The sequence below is a fragment of the Rhinatrema bivittatum genome, chromosome 1, assembly GCF_901001135.1.
Source record: "Rhinatrema bivittatum chromosome 1, aRhiBiv1.1, whole genome shotgun sequence".
NCBI lineage: Eukaryota > Metazoa > Chordata > Amphibia > Gymnophiona > Rhinatrematidae > Rhinatrema > Rhinatrema bivittatum.
The window spans coordinates 760,730,902-760,749,794 of NC_042615.1; the positions used below are offsets into that span (position 1 = coordinate 760,730,902).

General features: G+C 42.7%; 1 protein-coding gene across 5 annotated transcripts in view; it reads left to right on the plus strand.

The window, feature by feature from the left end:
- The window catches only part of MTMR12 (myotubularin related protein 12), a 252,214-nt gene that overhangs the window by 135,646 nt on the left and 97,675 nt on the right, over positions 1 to 18,893 (plus strand). For all 5 annotated transcript variants that reach the window (XM_029579298.1, XM_029579307.1, XM_029579315.1 and 2 more), the window contains 3 exons: positions 1,968 to 2,061; positions 10,280 to 10,409; positions 18,422 to 18,497. In XM_029579298.1, the coding sequence (XP_029435158.1) occupies positions 1,968 to 2,061; positions 10,280 to 10,409; positions 18,422 to 18,497 (300 nt within the window). The remainder of the gene's footprint in view (positions 1 to 1,967; positions 2,062 to 10,279; positions 10,410 to 18,421; positions 18,498 to 18,893) is intronic.

Below are 18,893 nucleotides of genomic sequence, written 5' to 3' on the forward strand. Positions count from 1 at the left end.
ACACGTTAAAGATCAAGACGGCAACAGAACTGTTTGAGGGACTCTAGGGATAAAGTCGGCGGTCTGTGACAATAATGTTGATCATAGCACCGAACGCTGCAGCACTTCAGCAGCTGCTGCTGCCTGCATCAGGGGACTGCCACTTTTACTCTACTCGATCAGTTATAGACTTGAAAGACAATGTGAATTACTACACGTTAGGAGTTCAATACTCGGCTCAGAAACTACTAAACCAGATGTACTTAAATCCCCTGAATAAACTAATATGTCTAATGCCTATAATAAAAATTTATACCAAACCAAAATCTTAAAAGTTAAATCAACTAAACTAAAACAAAAACACACTATAGTAACCAGCGGCTGAAAGTGATGGATCGTTCTCTACATTTCTTAATTTTTTTAATGTTTAATTTAATTTAATTAAAAACTCCCCATACCACCTCTTTATTTAAACCCCTTTGATGGGGTTATAAATCTTCTAAGATTTTTTCCCATGTGGAGCCTCTTTTTAAATGTTTTTTGAATGTGGTTTTGGTTTTTCTTATTTTTCTTAGATTGTTTTTTTTTCTTTTTTCCTTTTTACCTTTTTTTCTGTGTGGTGTTAATTTTTTTATTTGTATAATTTGTTTGTGGTGTGGTTATATCTAGTATATTTTAGTAAGAGGGATACAGTAGAATTTAAAATGAGATTTGATGTAAGGGGTTTACATTTTGATTAGAGTTTGACGTTCAATAATAAAGTTCTTACTAATTTTGCTACTTGAGCTTTGTATTTATTTATTTATTTAAAGGCTTTTATATACCGATGTTCATGTACTAGTACATACCGCGTCGGTTTACATAGAACCAAAGTTGGAAATTACATCAAACAAGTGGGTACAAATAACCGGGCTAACTTCGTTAGAACTTAGAGCAGAGAACAAGAATTAAATTATTATAAATTATAAATACATATCCATAATTGCAAATAATTACAAATAAAACAGTCAATAAAAAGTTAGGTTTACATCAGACTTAATAAACATAAGTTCAGCATAACGTACATTTAACAGGTGGAATCATGAGGCAAAGTTATAAGATGAAATATTTACATCATCAGACATCTAAGCGTAAGGGATTATGAAATGTGAGAATAAGTCTAGCCCTGAGTCATGGCTCAGGGAGAGATCTTTTAAGTGAAGGCTTTTGTGAAAAGCCAAGTTTTGAGCTTCTTTCTGAACGTTTGACTACAAGTTTCAAGACGAAGGTCAGTGGGGAGGGCATTCCAGTGAAGAGGCTGGCCGTCGAGAATGCACATTTCTTGAGCAAAGACTTGGCTGGAGGTGCATATAAGGTGCCTAGGTAGCTGTGAGCTACTTTTGATAATTATCATTTTATTTATGTTTTGATCTTACAGTTCTGCCACTACCATTTCTTATAGCACTAAGCATGTCTAATGCTCCTCTCATGGGTGATAGAACAACATTGCACTCTGAAGCAAATGTTTTGGGGAGCATAATCAATACATTTACTTGTTCAACATTTGGCAATCAGAAAAAATATTAGGAAAAAGCAAACAGTATTTTATGGGCATGATAAGTCTGCCAAGAGAAGAAAATACACTGAAACAGTCTGCTTGACTCTAATAAACTTCTGAAAAGCAGGCAATTTGGGGTCAGAACAAAAACGCTAAAGAAACAGTCAATATTTGGGTTCAAAGTGGGAACCCAAGTGCACACATGTAGGATCTTGATTAGATTTATCTGCTATTTGATTTCCTACTGATATTATTGTATGTAAATTGTTAAACTGCTGTATCCCTAGTGTTGTTTAAAGAAATCTTATATGTTTGTTTTTTTATGTACTCTTTTTTTTTTTTTTTTTTTTTTTTTTTCTGAAAGGCTGAATGGTACTTTGTCAGTCTTTTTTTTTTTTTTTAAACTTTAGGGATGTGCTGCATGTGAAATAATTTCTTGGTCTTTCCTCAGATTGTCAGTGGGATAGTTCACCATACGCAGAGCCCCATCTTGCACAAACGTCTGTTTCTATTCTCTTATGCAGCTGCTGCACCACACTATATGGGTAAGAGGCCACGGTTTTCCCACCCCTCCCTGCGGTGCCCTTCTGTGCATAATCTTTATCTGTAGTCTTCCACTGTAAGAAATAGTCTGTCTATCTGAAGAATGTTGGTTTTAACAGATTATATGCAGTTCCATATCTGATTAAAGATCTGCCCACATTAACAAAGCTAATTTCAGAAACCAACCCTAAATCTTTGTTTTAACTCAGTTGAAGAGAACCAAACCTACCATGTGTGTTTTCAAAAGTCTATATCAAGTAGCAGTACACAAACTGAGTCAGTAAGAACTTAAATCCCATGTAGTCTTTATTTTGCTACTGATCTTGTACTAGCAGAAATATTTACAGTAACACAGACTCTGCTGTGCAAGTTGATGTTCCTGTTCTCTTACTGGTTTGGCTTATAAAAATGATCCTGGAGCTCATGTTTTGCCCCTTGTTACAAAAACAGAGCTTGATTCTGTAATGCTATCCTGGAGATCAGTAAAACCTGAATGGTAACATAAACGGACAATTGTTTGGTATTCTGCTGTAAAATGGGCGCAACTCTTTTTTTTTTTTTTTAACTTTCTTGTGCTGTATCAGCTGTACTGTGTCTTTGAAGCTTGGGTATAAGTCTTAAGGTCAGTGGAGGTATAGAGCAGTATTTTTCAAACCAGTCTTGGAATACCCCCTTGCCAGTTTCAAGATACAGTATAAACAGTGGCATTGGCTTCTCTTCTCTCTCTCTTCTCTCCCCCCCCCCCCCCCCCCCATACCTTGGCATCATCACTTTCTCTTCCCTTCCCCACCGCTCCTCTGGTTTCATCAGTTTCCCTTCTATCTACTCCAACCATCATTATCTTCTTTTCCTTTCCCCTCCTGATATCCTGTGGCAGGAGAAGGATAGAGAGGAAGACTCTTTTCGGTATGCTGCAGCAGCTGTGACCTGCCTCCATTTTCTTTCTGCCAGCAGTCCCCGAGTTTCCTGGTACTGCAGCACACCTGAAGTATTGCCATGCCACAGGTGTCAAGCAACAAGTCCGTGATTTTGCAAATAAGTTACAAAAATTATATAGTTTTCTTTCCAAAATATCCTAGTGTGACTGCCACCTCTACAAATACTAGGCCTGATTTTCAAAAGCATTTACACTTCAAAATTGGGTTTTACACATGTAAATGCACTTTACCTGTGTAAATGGGCTTCTCCCAGGACAAGCAGGATGGTAGTCCTTACATATGGGTGACATAATTATTTATTTTATTTATTTATTATTTTTATATACCGACATTCGATCTGAGATATCACATCGGTTTACATTCAGGTACTGTAGGTATTTAGGAACCCTATTAAGGAACACTTTTGTCAAAGTTTCTAGAAACTTTGACTGGCACACTGAGCATGCCCAGCATGCCATGATCTCTGTGTCCACAGGGGTCTCCCTTCAGTCTCTTTTTTTTTTTTTTTTTCCGCGCTGCAGTTGCCTTGCGTTTAGGAGCTCTGTGAGATTTTTTTCTCACAACTTTTCCTCACGTAAAAACTTGAAGTTTTACTTCACAAATAATTTCTCTACACGGGTCACCCTTCACATACATTTTCATCAATGCTCGGTGAGTACTATTCTGTGTTCTCCAGTCGGTTTCTGTCACCTCCCTGTCTATTCCCCCGGGTTACCAACTGTTTTGCGGGCCTCTTTTTTTTCTCTCCCTATGTCTATCACACTCAGCCCACCCCACAATGCCCGCTGGTGTCCTTGCTGCGATCTTCCACCGGGTCTAGAGGGCTTGGGGCGTCCATGGTTCCCATTGATGCCGTGGAGGCCGCCATCAATCCCGTCGTGGCTACCATCAATGCAGTCAGGGCCGCCCCTGATGTCGATGCCGCCATCGATTCCGTTGAGGCCCCCATTGATCCATCGGGGCCACCATCGATGCCGTCAGTTCCGTCAATGACACCCTTGGTGCCGTCGATACCATTGATGCTGCCGTCGGCGCTGCCCTCGGTGCCGTCAATACTGTCAAAGCTGCCGTCGATGCCTCAGTGCCCTCGACTAACGAAAACGTTCCATACTTCTGGACCTCAATCAGAGCTCCCGTGTAATCCTTAGGTGAAAAACAACGCCAGGATCAGTAGAGGCATGGTGACAGTCTGTCAACGGTGCCATCCAGGACAGCGGTGACACCTTCCTTGGTACTGGAGAATGACCGGGCCGAGCACCATGGGAATCATCGTCACCAGCATGGTGACCGTCCGTCACCGACGCCATCCACAACATCGGTGGCATCTTCCTCTGTGCTGAAGAATGACCGGGCTGACCACCGAGGGAAACATCATCGCCGGCACCAACAGGATTCCGCATTCGGTGCCGGCACTGATACCGCATCGGCATTGATGTCCATAGAGCCAGTTGCGAAGCGGGCCCAGGTACAAGAGTCTCCATGCTCCTTTGCACCCGAGGCGTTCCCCACCAACACCGGTGCTGGGTACTGAGCCACCATAGATACATGTGGAAGTGCCAGTAATGCCTAGCCTGCCTTCCCCTGTAGCTGCGTTACTTATACCAACTCCAGGGAGGAGCTGGATGTCCTCATCCGCCAGGCTGTCCTCGATGCCTTCCAGAATCTACAATCGATGCCGGCCCCCATACCGGCACCAACACCGGAGCCATCGATATTCGCACCATTGCGACACTGCCTCGCTGCCCTGATCGGTACCCTACTAATGCCGACTCGTCCTTCTGAGCCTCCATGGGCCCCTATACCTATCCCGGGATCCTCGAAGGGCGATATGGACTCTAATTCCACTTTGGCACCAATCCCATCTAGACCTAAACCAACCTCCTCTCAGAGCCTTCTCCACCAGAAGAGGCCCCGAGCTCTTTTCATAAGCTTTACTTACCTGTTACCTGATTCATGGCGACTCGTATCTTTTCACTTAATGTGAAGGGGCTGAATACCCCATGAAAACGCTTACTCCTAAGAAGGGAATTACGGAGTCAGAAAGCTGCTATAGCTCTAATACAAGAAACGCATATCCAAAAGAGGTATGAGAGCCTATTGACCTTCCCATCCTACTCTAGTGCATATTGGGCTGCCAGTACAAAGGTCTCACGATACTCAGGGGTGGGTATCTTATTTTCTGACTCTTTTGTCCATGAGGTATTGTTTCAATTGGCGGATCCCCAGGGCAGATACGTCCTCCTAAAAATTAAGGTAGGGACTCTGGTCCTTACCATCCTTAATGTATATTTCCCCAATACAAAACAAGTCCCTTTTTTGAAAACTATTGATAAATTATTATTTCTCCACCATGACGGGGATTTACTAATACGGGGTGATTTTAACACCACTCTAGATCCACACAAGGATAACTCCTCTGATGAGAGTGCCCTCCATCCTGCGGTCTGCTTTGCTAAACTTCTTAGATAAATGGTGGTGTTTGGACATCTGGAGGCAACGTTATTCTCATTCCCGCTCTTATACCTTTTTCTCTGCACCTCACCGTACTTATTCTAGAATTGATTATATTTTTGTATCCACACATTTACAAAACACAGTTGGCAAAGCAAGCATAGATAATATAACTTGGTCGGATCATGCGCCAATTTGGGTGGAAGTAAGCCTAAGTGATGCTGATCAGGGGTATCGTGCAGGGAGGCCTCCTAAAGGATAAAGCATTTGTCTAACGGATTAAGGACTAATTGATAGAATATTTTAAGGCCAATCAAACGGAGGGAATGTCCCCCATAACAATTTGGGTCCGTTCTAAAGTGGTAGCGTGAGGGCTCTTTATTGCAAGGGCAGCTTATTACAATAAGGAAAGGGAGAGTTAGCGTGTCCGTGTTAAGTGAGCTGGAAATTCTGACAGCATATTTCTACTAATTCTGCTAGTGTATACCAACAACTCTTGCAGGTAAAGGATAAGCTGCGTTCCCTTGACGATGAGGCCATTAGTCACCACCTGATGGTGCTCAAACAACAATTCTTTGAGGGAGGAAACAAGGCTGGGAGATATTTAGCTAAAAAATTAAGAGCGGTCCACGCCCAGACTGTAGTGGCCAAGGTTAAAAACACACAGGGTGTATTAGAAACCACGTCTGAGCAGATCTGTCAATCTTTCACTGAATTTTACATGCACTTATACTCTTCAGATGATTCTGTCACTGAATCAGCTATCGGCACATATTTGAACTCTGTATCCTTGCCGACTGACCGCCGATCAACAGGCCTATCTAGACAAACCGATCGAAACCTCTCAGGTTTTGGAGGCGATAAAAAAAATTTTAAAGTAGGAAAAGCACCTGGATTGGACTGTTATACTGGCAAGTACTACCGCAGTTTCTCACTCACAATTGTAGGTTCTCTAATGAAAATGTTCAACTTCCTTCGTGGCGCAGCTGTGATAGCCAAGGATGCAACACAGCAGGCATCACTGTGTTAGCCAAGCCTGGAAGGGACCCCACCCTTTGTGGCTCCTACCGACCAATATCATTGATCAATTTAGATTTGAAGATATTGGCTAGAGTTCTAGCTGCTCGGTTGAATGGAGTCTAATCTGGTCTGGTGCACACAGATCAGGTGGGATTTGTTCCAGAGAGACTAGTGGCGGATAATGTTCGCAGAATGGTCGATATCATATATGTGGTCCATTGGAATAATACCCCTGTTCTTCTTTCATTGGATGCTGAAAAAGCATTTGACCTAGTGCATTGGTCCTTTCTTGTTCAAACATTACAGCAAATGGCTTTTGGTTCCCACTTTATTAATTGGCTTAAGAAATTGTATGATCATCCCTGTGCAAGGGTAAAGGCTAATGGTAGTTATGGCCACCCCTTTCCCATTAAACATGGTACTAGACAGGGATGCCCATTGTCGCCCCCTCCTTTTTGCACTGTTTCTAGAACCCTTTACAACATGGGTTAGGAAGACTGCCACCATAAAGGGTATATAGCAGGGTTTGAACCATTTTAAGATATCGCTCTTTGCTGATGATATCATGTTTACCATTACAGACCCAGGTTTTTCGCTCCAGAGGGTGATGAGCGAACTAGCCCAGTTTACCTCAGTTTCGGGTCTCAAAGTAAATTATGACAAATCTGAAATACTAAATATCACCCTTCCCCAGTCTGAGGTAACCCTTTTGAAACACAAATATCCCTTCAAATGGGCATCCTCATCTCTAAAATACTTGGGAATACGTATAGGCACCCATACGAACCAGCTGTTTGCTTTGAATTATATCCCATTTATCCATTCAATTCAAGGGAATCTAGAGCGTTGGTTGCAGAATACCCACTCATGGTTAGGGAGACTAGCCATCGTTAAAATGAATGTGTTACCTAGATTGTTATACTTCTTTACTACTATCCCTATATTCATCCCTCCATTTATTCTTAAGAAGTGGCAGCAACTGCTTTGCGGTTTCATTTGGCATAACAGGCCACCTCGGGTAACCAGATCTACTTTATATCTTCCAAAGAACAGGGGAGGCCTTAATTTGCCATGGTATTTTTGTGCGGCTCAGTTGCGCGCATTGGTGATCCTACATCGTATGATGGATATTCCCCAATGGGTATTACTGGAGCAAACGCTGTTGGGTGACCTGCCGCTCTCCGCTTTACCATGGCAGCCTAAGCTGTCCTGGGGCCCCATATCACAATTACCCTATGCTCTGCAAACCACCCTTAGAGTGAGGCTACATTGGAAAAGCATATTAGTGGGGAAGGAAATCTATTCATTACTAACTCATTTATTCATTGACTTGATTTTCCCACATGTTTCTCAATTAAAGGCCTCTTCATTGTGAATAGCAGCTGGTATCTCTAGGGTAGATTACATCTACACTCAGGGCTCAGTCATGACCCGTCATCAGATTTGTGCCCATTTTTACTTGGATGATTTAGACTTTTTGCTATATGCCAAGGTTTATCATTTGGTTAAGAGCCACCAGATCTGGCATCCTTCGAGTGAGCAGTACTCTGTTTGAAAATTACTGTAAGAATGCCCGGGCCGTCCAAGGGGTGATCTCGAAAATCTATGCACTTTTAAATGGGAAGCTTACTGGCCCAATTAGGCAGCAGCAAGCTTGGGAAACTGATTTTAACCACAGTATGGAGAATAGGGAATGGGACTTAATCTTTCTAACAGCCCACAAATGTTCCATTTCTGCTGGATTACAGAAAAACTGTTAGAAACTACTATACAGGTGGCATTACACCCCTCTTACTCTTTATAAATTTAATGCCATTGTTGGAGGGGTTGTGGTAGTATCGACACATATCATGTCTGGTGGCAATGCTCGAAATTCCCAGTTTTGGCCTACGATATGTGCGTGGGTGTCTCTTGTACTTCAGATTGATATAGATGCTAAGTCATGGCACATCTTACTGAGTTTACCGATTGAGGGGCTGAATAAGGAGGCACAACATTTTGCTATACAAGTCTTTATTGCTGCTTGTACAGAGTTAGCGGCACATTGGAACCAAATACAAACACCGAGCCTTGCTCAAATACAACATAGACTTTATAATTATTACAAATTAGGGCGACTCACGGCTACACACCAAGACAGTTTGGTCTGTCTACTCTCTCACCAAGAATATGACCTCATTGGATAACAAGGTGGGGAAGCATCGCAGAAATGCCCTTTCGCATAACACTTTTTCAGATGGTTGATTATTTTATGCATAGTTTTTTGCTATGCCTGCAATATCTCTCCCTATCTATCTCTAAACCTCGATATACTCCTGTATATTAGAATTTCTTCCATTATTGCACAATGGGTTATGCTCTCCAGTGCATAATATCTTCTTGTTTTGTATTATTGTTTTATTGGCTTGTTTTCTCTCTCGTCTATCTCCTTCTCGTACACTTGATCATGGTGCGGTGGGGGTGGGTATAAAGGAAAAACTAATGGTAACTTTTTTCAACATGTAAATTTTAGTGACATGGGTGTCATATTGCTTATGTTTTGATTTCTAACATAAGAACATAAGAAATTGCCAAGGGTCCATCAAGCCCAGCATCCTGTTTCCAACAGAGGCCAAACCAGGCCACAAGAACCTGGCAATTACCCAAACACTAAGAAAGATCCCATGCTACTGATGCAATTAATAGCAGTGGCTATTCCCTAAGTAAACTTGATTAATTTCATTTAATGGACTTCTCCTCCAAGAACTTATCCAAACCTTTTTTGAACCCAGCTACACTAACTGCACTAACCACATCCTCTGGCAACAAATTCCAGAGCTTTATTGTGCGTTGAGTGAAAAAGAATTTTCTCTGATTAGTTTTAAATGTGCTACTTGCTAACTTCATGGAATGCCCCTTAGTCCTTCTATTATTCGAAAGTGTAAATAACTGATTCACATCTACTCGTTCAAGACCTCTATCATATCCCCTCTCAGCTGCCTCTTCTCCAAGCTGACCAGCCCTAATCTCTTCAGCCTTTCCTCATAGGGGAGCTGTTCCATCCCCTTTATCATTTTGGTTGCCCTTCTCTGTACCTTCTCCATCACTACTATATCTTTTTTGAGATGCGGCAACCAGAAATGTACACAGAATTCAAGGTGCGGTCTCACCATGGAGCGATATAGAGACATTGACATTTTCTGTTTTATTAACCATTCCCTTCCTAATAATTCCTAACATTCTGTTTGCTTTTTTGACTGCTGCAGCACACATTAAGTGTAGATGCTTATTGTTACTTATTGTCTCTATTGTTGAAGTTGTATCCCATGTTACTTCAATAAAAATGATTAAATACAAAAAGTGTGCATTGGGCATCTGTCGCTTTCCTGCATCGGGGGGGTAATAGCTAATAGCCTCATCTACATGGAATTTACATGTGATGTACACTATCAGCTATGCATTTGTTTGGGTGAGCGTTTTAGATGTGCTAATCTTATTGCATTGGGTGCTAATTTTAACATGTCCAAAACAAGTGCCCAACCTCGAATAGTCTCGTGCGCTAGGCTGAGCGCACTTAATTGCATCGGCCCCTGGGTGGACCGATTAGTCTTTATCTGCTATCATTTACTATGTTAGAATTGTAGAATAGATCCTTGTAGTGAACATGCTCATGACTTTTCAGCATTTCTGCCCTTCCTAATTGTGAATTGGAGCTCTTCTATATGCTGGTTATTCAAAGTAAAGAGTTATCTATCTTGTAATGAATTGAAGAATTCACCCTTCTTAACTCTTTGAAAGTCTGAAACATTAAATCTCATTTTTCTGTTTTCAGCAATTGGCACAAAGAAGCAAACTGTCATGTTTGATACCCTAGAAGACTGGCGCCTTGAATTAGAACGAACCAAGGGAAATATTAAATACAAGGCAGTGAGCAGCAATGAAAGCTATGCCCTTTCTGAAAAGTAAGAAATTTTACAAGGATTTTGTGGTCTGATCATTTGCAATATGGTTAAGAGATGTTACTTAGCAAACCTCTCTCCCTTTTATTGAAGGTTTTTTTTTAAAAGCAGATGGCTATATTTTCTTTAAACTATATATGAGGATGGACACTGCAGAACATTCATTCTTAAATAATCAAAATTTGCTATAAAAAAAAAAAGTCACATGAGTCGCTGGGCAGGAAGTAGTAACCCAGTTTTGCAGTTTGCTAGCTTTATGGGCTCTCTAACTCTGTACTATACAAATTGTAGTAATTTTTTAAAAGGCATCTTACTGCCTCCTAGCAGTGTTTCCATTAACCTGCATGGGATCATCCAACTGTGACCTAACCTCCTGGTACAGCTTTAGCCATCTCATAATTTGAACCCTGTTAGGCCAGCAGATCTACAAGACTACAGGATGCCACATAGTTCAAACTGCAAGATGGTTAGAGCAAAATCAGGTAGCAGTTGGAGACCCAAACACAGATTAATAGAAATGTTGCTTCCTGCCCCCCCCCCCTTTTTTTTTTTTTAAAAGGGTCATATCTACATATAATTTCTGCAGCCATCTTGAGCTTGCAATAGCAGCAGACAGGAGCAGGGTTGAGAGCAGTTGTATTCCTTCCCTACCAAATTACAGTGTGATCTCCCTGTTGTGCAAACTAATTAAGGGAGGTTAAGAGACACTGTCATTGCTTGGGGTCAGTGTCCAGTCTGAGACTTGTTTTTTTGTTCTCAAGAGAGTCTAAGGCCTATGACTAAGACTGAATTTGTTTGAAGCATGAGGGCTATATAGGAAGTGACCAGATCCTACTGCAGAAATAATTGATGGTAGATGAACAAAACGTAGTCTGCGAGATGCTCTATTTAAGGCTAAATTATCTTTTGCAAGTAAGCAGAGTTTTTCTGTTGCCAAGCAGACCTGAAGCGTTTTCCTCACAGGTGGGAAGTGGGGGAGAATGCCTTTACCTATGGTGCTTAGTGCATTGTGTTTCAGGGTGGAAGAAGAGACTTTGGGAATGAGACCAAGATTACAAATGGTAAACTTACTTTAGTATTTATTTTTCAACTCCTTTCTTTGACTGTAGCTTTGATCTGGTGCCCAGACTTTATGAAAACTCCCCCTTCTTAACCTTGCCTACTATTATAAATCCAAGCAAATGGGAGCTTTGCTTTGTTCTTCATTGGAAGCGCATGCAGGCATCACACAAATATGTGTAAAATATGAATATAGCATTACCAAGTGAAAAATGGACTCTGGGAAGGAGGTTTTATTTTTATTTTTTTAAATAGGCCAGAAGCGGTGTGAACCATTTATGTAAGAAAGTATGAAAATATATGAAACCTGAAATGAAAGAAGATTTAGGAAAAGACAAGAATGGGATTATGAATTGAAAGCAGTCTTTAGTGCTGCTTTTTTTGAAAACTAGAGTTCACTATTTGAGAGTTTCCTGGAAATTCTGGGGTAAATTTTCCAAATGCTTACATAGAAGCTGCACACACACAAAAAAAGTTATCCCATATAAGTTGGATGAATGTATTTGAATGGATCGTCAACCACCCTAAAATCTGTTATTTCTAATGTGCATACATATATTGTACGTGGGAGGGGAGGGGGCGCCAGCAGTTTCCTACTAATTCCTTAAGCTTCCAGCTAATCAGAGCCAGGGCTGAGGTCTGATTTCATGAGACTTCAGTGGAAACCACCCAGGAATTTTTCCCCTATTTATTATTCCTTCAGCTCATTTAGTCCAGTTATTACAATGACAGTCCTTGGGCTATGGAGCCATGCCATCCTGGACTCTAAATGTGTTGCATGAGAGGTAACTGTTTTGGGGCCACTTGGTAAAAGTGATCCCATAATGTCATCAAATTTCACTTAACTGTAGGGAGAACACTAAAGAAATTTTCTGCAATAGCATTTAACTTTCAAAGAGGAGACTATGGAAAAAAACTGAAAGGAGCAACTGCCAAGTTAAGAGTTTATATAAGGAATGGATATTATTTAAAAATAAAATCTTGAAAGCCCAGACCAGATGTATTCCATGCATTATAAAAGGTTGAAAGAAGACTAAATGACTACCGGCATAATTAAAAGATGAGACATCTTTCAGAAAATGGAAAAGGGATTCAAATAAAGAAAACTGGAAACAGCATAAATACTGGCAAGTTAGATGCTAAGCATTGATAAGAGAGGCAAAAAGAGAATTTGAAAAGAAGCTTGCCATGGAAGCAAAAACTCATAATAAAAACTTTAATAAATTTGAAACAGCTGTGAGGGAGTCAGCTGGCCCACTAGGTGATCCAAAAGATAAAAGGGGCACTTAAGGAAGATAAGGCCATAGCGAATAGACTCAATTAATTCTTTGCTTCAGTCCCTATGACCCCTGGGGGGATGACACTATGGAATCATCCTCCGATGGCTCTGAGGATCTCCTCTCAGAACCTTCTCCTCCAGAAGAGTGAAGGAAGTCTCCACCTGAGGACTTAACCTTTGCAGGATTTGTGAGAGTGATGGCGGAGGCCATCCCATTTCAGTTACCGATAGAGAAGAATACTTAAAATCCTCCAGTTCGTGGAGCCTCCTAAGGAGATTGTGGCAATCCCAATACACAATATCCTTAAGGAGTTACTACTGAGGATATGGGAACACCCCCTCACAGTGCCTCCCATGAATAAGAAGGGTCCCGGGTTCAAAAAGAGACAGCTTCCTCACTAGTCATTCGTGGTTGAATCCGCTCAGGGGAGAGCCAAGCGGTCTTGGACCCATTCCTCAATGCCTGGGGAAGGTTTAGGAGCCGTGCTCATTGCCCGCATAGCTTCCTTCTAGCTCTACATGAGCCAGTACTCGTGAGACATCTGGAAGCAGGTGCAGGAGGTGGCCGAGCAGCTGCCTCTGCAGCAGCAGTACACCCTCATGTTGCTGGTGCATAAGGGCCTTGAGTGAGGGAAACACGAGGTCCGAGCAATCTATGTTTTTGAGACTGCGTCGAGGGTCTCTGCAGCGGGAATTGGTGCCCACAGAATGGCTTGACTGTGGGCCTCAGACTACTGACCAGAGGTTCATGAAAGATTCGCTGATGTGCCATGCACTGGGGAGAATCTCTTTAGAGATTGGGTGAGGGATGCGGTGACCCAGCTCTGGGGCCACCATGAAACCCTCTGACAACTCTCTGCCAGCACTCTGGACCCATCCTCCTCGGCTAGGAGGTCTGCGTGATCAGAGCAGAAGACATTTTCCTTTCCCTAAAGGAAGTACTATCTCTGTCCCCTTGTTCCCATCAGCAGCATCAGGACTCATGCGACTGTCCCAGGCAGCAGAGAGCCCCCAAGCCCAGCCGGTGCCTCAGTCAACTCCAGGGATGGGATTTTATTGGATCATAAGGAGTGTAGTCCAGTTACCCATAGCAGGGGCGATAGATCCACCGGTCGGGGGCAGGCTGCAGTTCTTTGCAAACCAGTGTCCCAGTTTAACCTCAGTCCAGTGGGGTCTTTCCATCATCTGTCAAGGTTACCAATTGAATCTATTGGGTGTCCCGCCAAATTGCCCTCCAAGCTCATTTTGGAGGCCGGTAGTGCATCAGGAGGTACTATTAATGGAACTCTCCTCCCTCTTAATGGCCAGAGCGGTTGAGCCTGATCCACCAGGGCAAAGAGGGCGGGGATTTTACTCCAGCTATTCCTTCCCATCCTAGACATCTTGAACAGATTTATCAAAAAAGAAAAGTTCAAGATGGTTTCCCTGGGCACCTTGATTCTCCTTTTACAAAAAGGGGACTGGCAATGCTTCCTCGATCTGAAGGACATGTACACACATATTGAGATCTTCCCAAGTCACTGTAAGCATTTTCGATTCGTGATGGGAAAATAGCACTTCTAGTAATGGGTATTGCCATTCAGGCTAGCGTCAGCCCCATGGGTCTTCACAAAATGCCTGGCCATGGTGGAGGCGCACCTCCACAGTCTGGGAGTGCATGTTTTCCCTTATCTGGATGATTGGCTGGTCAAGAGCACATCTCAGACAGAGGCCGTCGAGTCCATGCATGTGACCATCTGGGTGTTAGTTACCAGGTTTGTCATAAACTACCCGAAGTCCCATCTCAGCCCATCACTTCAATTGGACATCATAGGAGCCCTGCTAGACACGGCTGAAGCCAAGGCCTTCCTGCCTCGTCAAAGGGTCATCACTTCTGATGACCATCACAGCAGTGATTCAGCAGAACCAGCAGGTGATAGCATGGCCCATGTTGAGGTTGTTGGGAATATCACTCACTTGACATGATTACACATATGCAAGGCCTAATGGATCTTGAGGTCGCAGTGGCTCCAGACTATTCAGAACCTCTAAGATCGCATTTGAGTCGCCTTGTCCCTCCGGGAGTCTTTGTCCTGGTGGCAGGTACTTTCAAATCTGGAACGGGGGATATCTTTCCGAACTCCTCCTCCTGAAATTGTTCTAACCACTGATGCATCCACTCTGGGCTGGGGAGCTCATGTAGATGGGCTCAACATCCAGGTTCTTTGGACTGCCCAGGAAAGCTGTTGCCAAATCCAATTTCCTGGAGCTCCAGGCAATCGGGTACATGCTATGGGCTTTCAGAGATCTGGTGTCCAACAAAGTTGCCATGATGCAAACCGATAACCAGGTGGCGATGTGGTATGTCAACAAGCAGGGAGGAAAAAATATGACGAGTGAGATGATACAAAATTGTTCAGAGTAGTTAAATCACAAGCAGATTGTGATAAATTGCAGGAAGACCTTGTGAGACTGAAAAATTGGGCATCGAAATGGCAGATGAAATTTAATATGGATAAGTGCAAGGTGAAAAATAACCCATGCTATAGTTACACAATGTTAGGTTCCATATTAGGTGCTACCACCCAAGAAAGAGATCTAGGTGTTATAGTGGATAACACATTGAAATCGTCAGTTCAGTGTGCTGTGGCAGTCAAAAAAACAAACATAATTTTGGGAATTATTAGAAAGGGAATGGTGAATAAAACAGAAAATGTCATAATGCCTCTGTATCGCTCCATGGTGAGACTGCACTTTGAATACTGTGTATAATTCTGGTCGCCGCATCTCAAAAAAGATATAGTTGCGATGGAGAAGGTACAGAGAAGGGTGAACAAAATAAGGGGAACGGAACAGCTCCCCTATGAGGAAAGATTAAAGAGGTTACGACTTTTTAGCATGGAGAAAGAGACAGCTGAGGGGGGATTTGATAGAGGTGTTTAAAATCATGAGAGGTCTAGAATAGGTAGATGTGAATCAGTTATTTACTCTTTCAGATAATAGACTAGGGGGCACTCCATGAAGTTAGCATGTGGCACATTTAAAACTAATCGGAGAAAGTTCTGTTTCACTCAACGCACAATTAAACTCTGGAATTTGTTGCCAGAGGATGTGGTTAGTGCAGTTAGTATAGCTGTGTTTAAAAAAGGATTGGATAAGTTCTTGGAAAAGTCCATTACCTGCTATTAATTAAGTTGACTTAGAAAATAGCTACTGCTATTACTAGCAACAGTAACATGGAATAGACTTAGTTTTTGGTTTCTTGCTAGGTTCTTATGGCCTGGATTGGCCACTGTTGGAAACAGGATGCTGGGCTTTATGGACCCTTGGTCTGACCCAGTATGGCATGTTCTTATGTTCTTACCTCCTGTGTCAGGAAGTGGTTCAGATCTGGTCATGGGCCCTGTCCCAGGGGATGGTGCTCAGGGCCATGTACCTGGCTGGGATGGAGAATGTGTTAATGAACAAACAGAGCTGGGCCTTCAGACCCCACAAGTGGTCCGTGGACCAGGGTATTGCACATCGGATATTCCACCTCTGGGAAGCCCAGACCTAGGTCTTTGTGTCCTCTTGCATCAGAAAGGTGCCTCTGTTCTGCTCCCTGTAAAGGTCTGAAAACCATCCTTGGACACCCTTGCCTAAAATTGGGACAAAAGTCTTCTATACACTTATCCTCCGATTCCCTTAGTAGCGAAGATTCTCTTGAAGCTTCGTGATGACAAGGGGACTATGATCCTCATAGCTCCTTATTGGCTGAGACAAGTCTGATTTCTACTCCTATGGGAGCTTTCCATTCAGAGACTGATCAGTCTGGGGACTTCCCCAGATGTCATCACACAAGATCGAGGCAGGTTGAGACATCCCAACCCCCAGGCCCTGTCGCTCGCAGCCTGGATGTTGAGAGGTTAGTTCTGCAACTACTTGATCTTTCAGAAGATGTGACTAGGGTCCTAGTGGCTTCTAGAAAGCCTTGCACCGGAAAATCCTATGGACTAAAGTGGAGGAGTTTTTCCTTGTAGTGTGAATAGAAGGCCCTAGATCCGTTCTCCTGCCCCACACAAAAACGGCTTGATTACTTTCTACATCTATCAGAAGCTGGCTTGAAAACCAACTCCGTTAGAGTTCATGAGTACAGTTGATGCATACCACCATGGTGTAGATGGTATGGCCATCTATGTACAGCCTATAGTTATGTTTTCATGCAGGACCTGCTTCAATTGAAGCCTTGCCTAAGGGCCTCCTGAGTCTTGAAACCTCAACATGGTGTTAGCTCAGCTGATGAAAGCTCCTTTTGAGCTGCTGCACACCTGGGATTTGAATTACCTGACCTGGAAGGTCGTATTTTTGGTAGCAGTCACCTCAGCGCACAGGGTTAGCGATCTCCAGGCTTTAGTGATTTATCCACCTTACACTAAGTTTTATCTTGACAGGGTGGTCTTTCATATGTACCAAAAGTTCTTGCCTAAGGGGATGACAGACTTCCAACTTAACCAATCCATCATCCTGCCATCATTCTTTCCCAGGCCTCATTCGCACAATGGCGAATGAACCCTGTAACGTTTGGACTACAAGTGAGCCTTAGCCTTCCTTTTGGAGTGGACAGAAGCGCATAGACAGGCCACCCAACTTTTTGTTTCTTTTGATAGGGATAGGTTGGGCTTTGCCATTGCCAAACAGACACTATCAGATTACATCTCCTTCTGTTCAGCCCAGGCAGGACTGTGTCTCTGGATCATGTCAAGGCTCATTCTGTCCCAGCCATGGCAGTGTTGGTGGTCCATTTAAGAGCAGTTTCCGTGGAGGAGATCTGCAAAGCTGTGACATGGAGTTCTCACCACATATTCACATCTCACTATTGCTTGAATAGTGTTGTCTGACGTGACTGTAGGTTTGACCAATCTGTCCTTTGAAGTTTGTTTGTGTAGAATCCAACTCTCTCCTGCCTAGGGCCCGTTGTTTGGGTAAAGGCTGTCTCCCCTGTGTTACCAATAGCACCATTGTTGTGCCCATTGGCACCTGGTTTGGGTGTCTTTGTCCCCTTTTATACTGGGGAGCAGCCTGTTGCTAGAGATTCACCCATGTGTGAGGACCATCCTGCTTGTCCTTGGAGAAAACAGAATTGCTTACCTGTAAAAGGTGTTCTCCAAGGACAGCAGGATGTTAGTCCTCATGAAACCCACTTGTCACCCCGTAGAGTTGGGTTTCTCCTGTTTTTTGATTTATATATAATTCTATGTTATAAGACTGATGTGTGGTATAGGGCATGCTTGGAATGCCCAGTGTGACAAGTCAAACATGAGTTTTCCGCGTCTGGGCTCCATCTGATAATGTTGCTTATGTATAAAGACTAACATCCTGCTGTCCTCGGAGAACACCTGTTACAAGTAAGCAACTCCTGCTTTTTCAAAAGTTGTGCATGTAAACATCCTGCCATTCGGTGCACAAAAGTGGACACTCCAGTTTCCAATGGATAAAGCCATGTGTGTATATTTAGGTATATAACAAACCTGATAGTCTCAATCAATTTATGCAAATATCTTGTATTTGGAAATCAGATGGTGTGTTTGCTTGAAATTTCATATCTAACTTTGCAGTTAGATGCACTACTAAAAATGTGCCCCTTAGTGTACTTGAATGTAACAATTTTGTTAATTTTTTGTCTAACTTGTAAATCACACTTTTTTTTTCTCCTTTATAGACTGCCTCCATATTTTGTAGTTCCTATGTCTCTCTTGGAGGAGGATATCTCAGAGTTTCAAGGGAAAGGAATCCCAGTGAGTGTGTGCTGCATTTTTTGCTTTCCTTGTTACATGAACTGTATTTAAATTTTTGAAAGTTGAAGTGCTGCACTATGAGTTGCTATGTTGGGATGAGGGAGAAGAGGATTAGCTTACATTCTCTTTGCAGACCAGCTTCTGCTATTTGAGCTGACAGAAGCTGGGCATGGTGTGGACGTGATGCTCACAGTCCCCTGGAGGGAGAGGGGTGTTTCCAGCCATCGCTGGCAGGTTTAGGAATATACCACTTAGGCTCTGGAAGGAAGTACTGCCCGTACCTCTCAGCCAAAGAACTTCTGCAATTGCTGGACTAAACTTTTAAATATTTTTTTTATTTATATTCTTCCTTTCATCACTGATCAGCCACTTCAAAGTAGATTATATTCAGGTATT